At 48.4% G+C, this 9,334-nt stretch overlaps 1 protein-coding gene across 1 annotated transcript in view; it reads right to left on the minus strand.

Moving 5' to 3' along the window:
- LOC125311881 (cGMP-dependent protein kinase 2) overlaps nt 1–9,119 on the minus strand; it is a 21,273-nt gene extending 12,154 nt beyond the window's left edge. The window contains exons 1-10 of the mRNA XM_048270250.1: nt 9,016–9,119; nt 7,582–8,316; nt 5,434–5,600; nt 4,517–4,630; nt 3,215–3,320; nt 2,986–3,049; nt 2,752–2,829; nt 2,510–2,604; nt 1,614–1,682; nt 981–1,079 (exon numbers count right to left, since the gene is read on the minus strand). Of these exons, the coding sequence (XP_048126207.1) occupies nt 981–1,079; nt 1,614–1,682; nt 2,510–2,604; nt 2,752–2,829; nt 2,986–3,049; nt 3,215–3,320; nt 4,517–4,630; nt 5,434–5,600; nt 7,582–8,171 (1,382 nt within the window). The 5' untranslated portion in view covers nt 8,172–8,316; nt 9,016–9,119. The remainder of the gene's footprint in view (nt 1–980; nt 1,080–1,613; nt 1,683–2,509; nt 2,605–2,751; nt 2,830–2,985; nt 3,050–3,214; nt 3,321–4,516; nt 4,631–5,433; nt 5,601–7,581; nt 8,317–9,015) is intronic.
- Nucleotides 9,120–9,334: the final 215 nt, after the last annotated feature.

Consider the following 9,334-nt stretch of genomic DNA (forward strand, 5'->3'; position numbering starts at 1 on the left):
TGCCGCAGAAAATTACCCAAATGTCACTCACTGGTCCAGAATAGCAACTGTTGCATCAAAGAATTTATAACCACATGCTCTCATTGCACTATTTGTGGTATGCAGGCATTGTACAACAGGGGCCCCATATCCAGTATTCACAGAATTATCACATATCCAGTTCATAACAACAATTAAATTAGATATAGTCACCTACAAATGAAACAGAGGGCGCTTGTTTTATTGAGCAGGTCTTGCATAGAAGCCATAATAAGGCCATATCTGTGTATTATTTGAAATTTTAGGCTATGGTATGTTTATTTTTTCTTGGATGTTAGTGTACCGTGGGACATTTTAAGTGTCAAAAGTGTGCCGTGGCACAAAAAGGGTTGAAAAACACTGCCCTATGGTGCCCTATTGTATCCTATGGTGCCCTATTGTATCCTATGGTATCCTATTGTATCCTATGGTATCCTATGGTGCCATGTTGTGCCCTATGGTGCCCTGTTGTGCTCTATTGTACCCTATGTAGCCCTCAGTACTTTATGTCTCTGTTAATATCACTGTAGCCACAGCATTCTAACCCTATAAGGTCCCCATATGATGCCATCCATCAGTATGCACATAGTATTGGAATCTACTCTCCTATAAGGTCCCCATATTGATCAAGCCTCCAGTGCTCATGTGTAATGTACTCTCCTAACGTCCCTATGTGTGTGTGTGTGTGTGTGTGTGTGTGTGTGTGTGTGTGTGTCACAGGTCTGCTCCTGAGGTCCCTGTGCGTGTGTGTGTGTGGTTGTGTGTGTGTGTGTGTGTATGTGTGTGTGGTTGTGTGTGTGTATGTGTGTGTGTGTGTGTGTGTGGTTGTGTGTGTATGTGTGTGTGTGTGTGTGTGTGTGTGTGGTGTGTGTGTGTGTGTGTGTGTGTGTGTGTGTATATGTTTGTCTGTGTGTGTGTGTGTCTGTGTGTGTGTGTGTGTGTGTCTGATGTCCAGTACTCACATGGCATTCCTCCTCTGGTCACTGCGTGCGAGCTGCTCCACATACTCCCTCAGGTAGGCCTGCAGCTCCTCATAGGTGCCCACCATCTGGTTGAAGTTACTGACCACGAGTCACAACAGTGGGGTCAAAGGTCAAGGCCATGAAGGCTTGAGTCACAACAGTGGGGTCAAAGGTCAAGGCCATGAAGGCTTGAGTCACAACAGTGGGGTCAAAGGTCAAGGCCATGAAGGCATGAGTCACAACAGTGGGGTCAAAGGTCAAGGCCATGTCAGAGTACATTTTCTAAGTGAGGAGGTGCGCACATCCTAGAACTGGCAGGTGCCGAATTCCAAAAGTTTAGAATATAAAAGAACAAAATTGAATTCGCACACGTAGTAACGTTTCGGGCTACTGCCCTTTTTCAGACTGAACACATACTGAAGGGCAGCAGCCGAAACGTTACTACTTGGTGATTAAACATCAACGTGGAAGTCAGTGTGCGGATTCAATTTTGTTCTTTCATGTCAGAGTACATAACATCACATTCCCATTATGATAATGTAATGGAACATTGTGTGTGAATTATGCATTGTGTATTGTTGTACTGTAAGTGCAAGAATGTGTGTCTGTGTGTGCGTATCAGGAGTTACTTACTCTCTATCCAAGACGAGGCATTGTGTGTTGTTCTCTGTGGCGATGATGTTAGCTGATCGGACATCTTCACTGGAAAAAGACACCCCCCCCAATCACCCCCACAGGACAGAAGAAAATGCTAAGTCATGATCTGAGAGACATGGGTCTGTCTACAGCACATACAGTACAGCTCCTCCTTACTGAGGAACCAGCAGGATTGGAAGGTGTTAAACTTGGAGAATGTGCATTCCTAAACCCACGGCTATCCACACATGAGCTCAGCACCATCGCCTGGAATGTGAGACATCAGCCTACAGTCCTACATAAAGGCTCTGCTGTTCTAAGAGTGGTCAGTGAGTATGGTCAGTCGTACAGAAAGGCTCTGCTGTTCTAAGAGTGGTCAGTGAGTATGGTCAGTCGTACATAAAGGCTCTGCTGTTCTAAGAGTGGTCAGTGAGTATGGTCAGTCGTACAGAAAGGCTGTGCTGTGCAGAGTGGTCAGTGAGTATGGTCAGTCGTACATAAAGGCTGTGCTGTGCAGAGTGGTCAGTGAGCATGGTCAGTCATACAGAAAGGCTGTGCTGTGCAGAGTGGTCAGTGAGTATGGTCAGTCGTACATAAAGGCTGTGCTGTTCTGAGAGTGGTCAGTGAGTATGGTCAGTCGTACAGAAAGGCTGTGCTGTTGTGGTCGTATGGTCAGAGGTGGAGTCAGGATTTGAAAATAAATTATCTTCTAACAAGTATAAAATGCAGACCTGCCAAATAATGGATATACAATATATAATGTGCAATATATACAGTACTTCTATTCTGACTTCTATTAGTGTTTTGTATTTGCTAATGTCAATGTAAATTTGTCCATAGTGTGATGGAGATGTTGCTGGTGTGTGTGTGTGTGTGTGTGTGTTAGTGTGTACCTGATAAGCGCTTTCTCCCCAAAGTAATCCCCGACCCCAAGAGTCTTAATCTGCTGTGGATCAGGACACCCTTCCATAGTCTGAGTCACACACACCTAAAGGGACAAACACACACACACACAATAACAAAACATAAAATATGATATTGAACTGAAATCATAACCATAATCCATATTGCCAAACCACCCTTGTACCCACGTAAATAAAAAGAGAAGTATAAAATAAATATAAAGTCATCTCACCCCTCCTTGAGCAATAATAAAGAATGTGCTCCCTTCCTCTCCCTCACGAATAATATAGTCTCCTTCATCAAAGTAATCCTGTGCACAGAGAAACGGGTCTGTTAACACACACACACGCACACACACACACACACACACACACACACACACACACACACACACACACACACACACACACACACACACACACACACACACACACACACTTGCAATGTTACATTGTAGGCTACTCACCACCTCCAGACAGTCAACTATTCTGGCCAGCTTCTCCTCAGGCAGGTCTTTCAGGAGAGACACACTGCAGTAGCCAGAAATGAGATGTCTTAGTGTGTGTGTGTGTGTGTGTGTGTGTGTCTGCTCAATACAGTTTGTATTTGTGCTTGATGCATTTGGCCATGATGGCCATGATGCACATATGAGCAGTGTGTGTGTGTATGTGTGTGTATGTACTGTGCTTGTGTACCTGCGTAAGAAACTGAAGTACTCTTCATTTCGGGCCTGAGTCGATCTCATCATAATTTTCTGGAACATTTGTCTGTCCAGAGCCCAGATGTGCGACTCAGCCACCGCTGAAACAAAACACACACACACACACACACACATCTTGTTAACACTGCTTTAACAGGAACACACACCTAATCAGTCGTAATCTCACCAGTCACACTTCTGAACCTGCTGACACACAGGCCAACATTTTTTTATAGTATCGGCCCACTTACAATTACACATTTACCTTTAACAGCAATGGTCTACACATGTACCTTTAACAGTGGCGATGGTCTACACATGTACCTTTAACAGTGGCGATGGTCTACACATGTACCTTTAACAGTGGCGATCCCCTCAGTTACACATAATAATAATAATAACACCTTTGACTTATATAGCGCCCTTCATGGTACCCAAGGTCGCTTTACAACACATGGATGGGGGGACCTCACTAGTAACCACCACCAATGTGTAGCACCCACCTGGGTGATGCACGGCAGCCATTATGCGCCAGAACGCTCACCACACACCAGCTTGAGAGTGAGGGAGTGAATGAGCCAATTACAGTAGGGGATGATTAGGGGGCCAGATTGAATGAGCCAGGTTGTGAATTTAGCCAGGACCCCGGGGAACCCCCTACTCTTTACGATAAGTGCCATGGAATCTTAATGACCACAGTGAGTCAGGACCTCGGTTTAACGTCTCATCCGAAGGACGGCATCTCCAACAGTGCAGTGCCCCCGTCACAGCACTGGGGCATTGGGATCGATCTTTTTTGGCCAGAGGGAAGAGTGCCACCTACTGGCGACCCACCAACACCACTTCCAGCAGCAACCTAGTTTTCCAAGGAGGTCTCCCATCCAAGTACTAACCAGGCCCACACCTGCTTAGCTTCAGTAATTCAGCTAAGACAAGGTATCCATTGGTCTAGCTGCTGACTACCTTTAACAGTGGTTATGATCTACACATGTACCTTTAACAGTGATGGTCCTCTAGAAGTTACACATGTACCTTTAACAGTGGTGATCCTCTCAGTTACACATGTACCTATAACAGTGGTGTTCCTCTAGAAGTTACACATGTACCTTTAACAGTGGTGGTCCTCTAGAAGTTACATATGTACCTTTAACAGTGGCGGTCCTCTAGAAGTTACATTATGTACCTTTAACAGTGGTGGTCCTCTAGAAGTTACACATGTACCTTTAACAGTGGCTGTTCTCTAGAAGTTACATATGTACCTTTAACAGTGGCGGTCCTCTAGAAGTTACACATGTACCTTTAACAGTGGCAGTCCTCTTGCAGTTGTAGAGGATGGCCAACTCCCCGAAGGCTGTTCCTGGCCGCATCTGACCCAAGAGCTTCCCATTCTGACTAACTTCCAAAAGGCCCTCTGCTCACACACACACACACACACACACACAAACACATAAATACACACAAACAAACGCACAAGCACACATAGACAAATAAACACACACAAACACACACACACACACATACACATACACATAAACACACACACACAAACATATACACACATACACACACACACACACATACACATACAAATACACATACACATAAACACACACACATACACACACACAAACATATACACACAGACACACACACACACACATGGACACAATGACAAATATCAAATGAAAAAGTAAGTAAGTAACTAAGTAAGTAAGTGAAGAGAGATATCTTTATGAGAGGTAGCGGAGTGTGTAGTGGCGTGAGTGTGTGAGCACGTGAGTGTGTGAGCGTGTGCGTGTGTGAGCATGTGAGTGTGTGAGTGTGTGAGCGGGACCTGACAGTACGTAGAGGTAGTGTGAGAGTGTGAGTGTGTGAGCACATGAGTGTGTGAGTGCGTGAGCTCGTGAGTGTGTGAGCACGTGAGTGTGTGAGCTCGTGAGTGTGTGAGCACGTGAGTGTGTGAGCACGTGATTGTGTGAGCACGTGAGTGTGTGAGCGCGTGAGTGTGTGAGCGTGTGAGTGTGTGAGCGCGTCAGTGTGTGAGCGGGACCTGACAGTACGTAGAGGTAGTGTGTGAGCACATGAGTGTGTGAGCACATGAGTGTGTGAGCGCGTCAGTGTGTGAGCGGGACCTGACAGTACGTAGAGGTAGTGTGTGAGCACATGAGTGTGTGAGCACATGAGTGTGTGAGCGTGTGAGTGTGTGAGCGGGACCTGACAGTACGTAGAGGTAGTGTCCAGGCTGTCCCTCCTGGATGAGCAGCTGCTGCTGGCCGTAGACGCGCTCGTACATGCAGTCCACCACCTCACGCAGGTGCTGCTGCTCCAGAGCCTTCAGGAAGTCATTGTGCAGCAGAGCCTCCGTTATCAGACGCCGCGTACTGAAACAATATATAGAGGAGGAGGATGAGGAGGAGAGGAGAGAGGAGGAGAGGAGAGGAGGAGGAGAGAGGAGGAGAGGAGGAGGAGAGGAGAGGAGGAGAGGAGGAGGAGAGGAAAGGAGGAGAGGAGGAGGAGAAGAGAGGAGGGGGAAGAGGAAGAAAGAAGAGGAGAGGAGGAGAGAGGAGAAGAGGACAGGAGAGGAAGAGGAGAAAGGAGGAGAGGAGAGGAGGAGGAGGAGGAGAGAGGAGGAGAGGAGGATGAGGAGGAGAGAGGAGGAGAGGACAGGAGAGGAGGAGGAGAGACGAGAGGAGGAAGAAAGAAAAGAAGAGAAGAGAGGAGGAGGAGGGGGAGGAGGAGAAGAGGAGAGGAGAGGAGGAGGAGAGAGGATGAGGAGAAAGGAGGAGGAGAGAGTAGGAGAGGAGGAGGAGGAGGAGAGAGGAGGGGGAGTAGGGATGAGAGGAGGAGAGAGGAGGAGGAGAAGGAGAGATGAGAGGAGGAGGAGAGAGGAGGAGGAGGAGGAGGAGGAGGAGGAGAGAGGAGGGGGAGTAGAGATGAGAGGAGGAGGAGGAGAGAGGAGGAGGAGGAGGAGAGGGAGAGATGAGAGGAGGAGGGGGAGGAGGAGAGGAGAGGAGAGGAGGAGGGGGAGGAGGAGAGACAAGACGAGGAGGAGAGAGGAGAGGAGAACAGAGAGGAGAGGAAAGTTAAAGTGATGCTTCTCTGCCTCTGAGCAGCAGTGTAAAACCCATCACACACAGCAGACAGTGGTCATCTGGGACTAAACGACCCAGAACAACCCAACAGTGACCTGCAGTACTGGTCATCTCCACAGGACTAAACGACTCAGAGCAGCTCCATACAGTATACCTAACAGTGACCAGCTGGCACCCAGAAGGGGGCGCTCTTTCACAGTTTTGGTACGTGTATTTGTAGTATGTGCAGACTTTATGTGTGGGCTACGGAGTGTGTGTGTGTGTGTGTGTGTGTGTGTGTGTGTGTTCATAGATCAATAAGTATGTATGCATGTGTGTGTGTCTGTGTGTGAGGCATCTTGAAGTGGGTATGTCTCTCTCTCCCTTAATCAGGTGCATCTAATTTACACATGAGAGTGAGATGGAGCCCTTCCCCCCAGTTATTATACACACACACACACACACACACGCACACGCACGCACACGCACACACACACACACACACACACACACCACTTTCTCCAGGGAATGCATTAGTGCCTCAGGTCATGGGGACTGGGTAGGCCTTCAGATACTGAATGAAAACAATTAGGATCCCCCACCCAAAACACACACACACTCAGTGTGTAGTCCACTAAAGTGCTCATATGTGCAGCTTTACGTACACAAACGACTCCCACTAGATCTGACCTAGTCCAGGTTTCACTCTACTGCTAACACACACACACACACACACACACACACACACACTCAGTGTAGACCACTGAAGAAGTGCTCATATGTGCAGCTTTATGTACACAAACGACTCCCACTAGATCTGACCTAGTCCAGGTTTCACTCTACTGCTAACACACACACACACACACACACACACACACACACACACACACACACACACACACACACACACACACACACACTCAGTGTAGACCACTGAAGAAGTGCTCATATGTGCAGCTTTATGTACACCAACGGCTCCCACTAGATCTGACCTAGTCCAGGTTTCACTCTACTGCGAAGAAGCTCAGTAAAATGATAAATTGATAATTGACAGACAACTGCAAACAATGAGGTCTTATAAGACAAGAGACAATGTGTGACATTTATGAAATTTTGAAATAAAGAGGTCTTCACATATTATGCTTATTATGTATGTATACTTTCCCGAGAGCTATCAGGCTCGAACACATGAGCAAGCACTCCTGTGATGAACAGTGCAGGTAATCAAGCACACCTGTGATTGTAATGTACAGTACAGGAAATCGATAACATCGGTCGGAGCTGGACTCACCTGGAGTCCTTGCGCACTCGTGCTTTCTCCCCAGACAGGTGATGCGCTCTGCTCTGGTGGTGGGAGGGGCCAAACTGGCCCGACGTGGGTTCGGCGGACACGCCCTCCTTGGCGCGCAGGCGACGGTGCACCTCCACGGCGACGCGCTGGAAGCGGGCGGGGCCCTGGTTGATGACGCTCAGCAGGCGCGACGCTGACCCCGCTGACCCCACGTGGACCGGGCCGAGGGGCGGCGAGTGCGGCCAGGGCGCGAGGGCGTGGCCATGCTGGTGGTAGCCGATGGCGTCCTGGAGCTTGTCGATCTGGGAGTGCTTGGCGTCCAGCTCGCGGCGGAGGGCCTGCAGCTGGACCTCCTGGGCCCGCAGCTCTCGCTCACGCTGGGCTAGCTCCTCCTCCAGACGCGCCACGCGCCCCCGAAGAAGCTCCGCCTCCCACTCTGGCCCCTCCTCGCCTCCGCTGCCGACCCCGCCAGGGGTCACCTTGACCCCCAGCGCCTTGACCTCCGCTCCCGACGAGCCCACGCCATTCCCCTCCGCACGCAGGCTTCTCATTGATCCGTTGCCCATGGCGACTGAGCGAGCGCACACCATAGGTCAGGAGGTCCCAGACTAGGGGTTGGGGTTAGGTCAGCACTCCTTCAGAGGGGTCCGCTGGGTGTCCACAGAGGTCACTCGTTTTTCAGTCCTCAGGGATCGTAAGAGATCAGTCCTCAGGGATCGTAAGAGATCAGTCCTGCTAGGGGATAACATACTGATTATGCCTACAGGGTGCGCTAGTGCATGTGAGAGAAAGATGCTTAGAGGAGAGGAGATGAGAGGAGAAGAGAGGAGATGAGAGGAGAAGAGAGGAGATAAGAGGAGATGAGATGAGATGAGAGGAGAGGAGAGAAGAGGAGAGAAGAGAAGAGAAGAGAAGAGAAGAGAAGAGAAGAGAAGAGAAGAGGAGAAGAGAAGAGAAGAGACACCTTTACTCTCTGAGCCACTGAGTTCGGTATTCTTCTGGGTATACAGTATACCTGTACCAATGCAGATACAGGAGAGACATTTCTAATTCATCCAAAGCCATAACAAACCACATGCACAAACGCCTAGAATAGTCGAGCATAGTGTACTCATCACAAAAATTAGGTCTGAATAACTTAATACAATGACGAGCTAAAGCTCTGATTCGAAATATTGTTCCCCCCATGGGTTATCTATTGGCCGGACAACATTGCATTGCGTGAGCCCATGAATATTTCTAGATTAATAAGCATGTAGCCTATGACTTGTTGTAGGATATGTATGCATTTTGAAATAGAGCTTCGTTACTTTCGTGAAACCAGAAACCATTTGAATATAACATCCAGTTGACATCCCAAGGCTATGAATCAATCAACAACATAGATTTAACTGCGAGCGATTTATTAAACATTTCTACAAACACGAATCTCACCTGCATTTATCACGCGGTCTCTCTCTGCGTGTAGGGTAAGTAGAACATCTCAAGACTGCGCAGATATCCGTGTTTCCTCCCACAGCGTTTGCCTCACCTCCTTCTCAGTAGAGCCGGACGCGCTGCGCTCAGGAGGCTTGTTCAGACTCAAGTGGCGGGGGCTGAGGCTCAGTGTGCATGTGCAACAGTTTTCATGAGACTAATGACAGGAGTGCGCCCTCCAGTGGTACGAATGATATCACAAGAGACAGAGCTGGCAATCTGACATTACCGTTTCTCGAATCATCATTAGCATTTGCACAACAGTTAGTGCATTCCT

This window comes from Alosa alosa, chromosome 18 (assembly GCF_017589495.1).
Source record: "Alosa alosa isolate M-15738 ecotype Scorff River chromosome 18, AALO_Geno_1.1, whole genome shotgun sequence".
Classification (NCBI taxonomy): Eukaryota; Metazoa; Chordata; class Actinopteri; order Clupeiformes; family Clupeidae; genus Alosa; species Alosa alosa.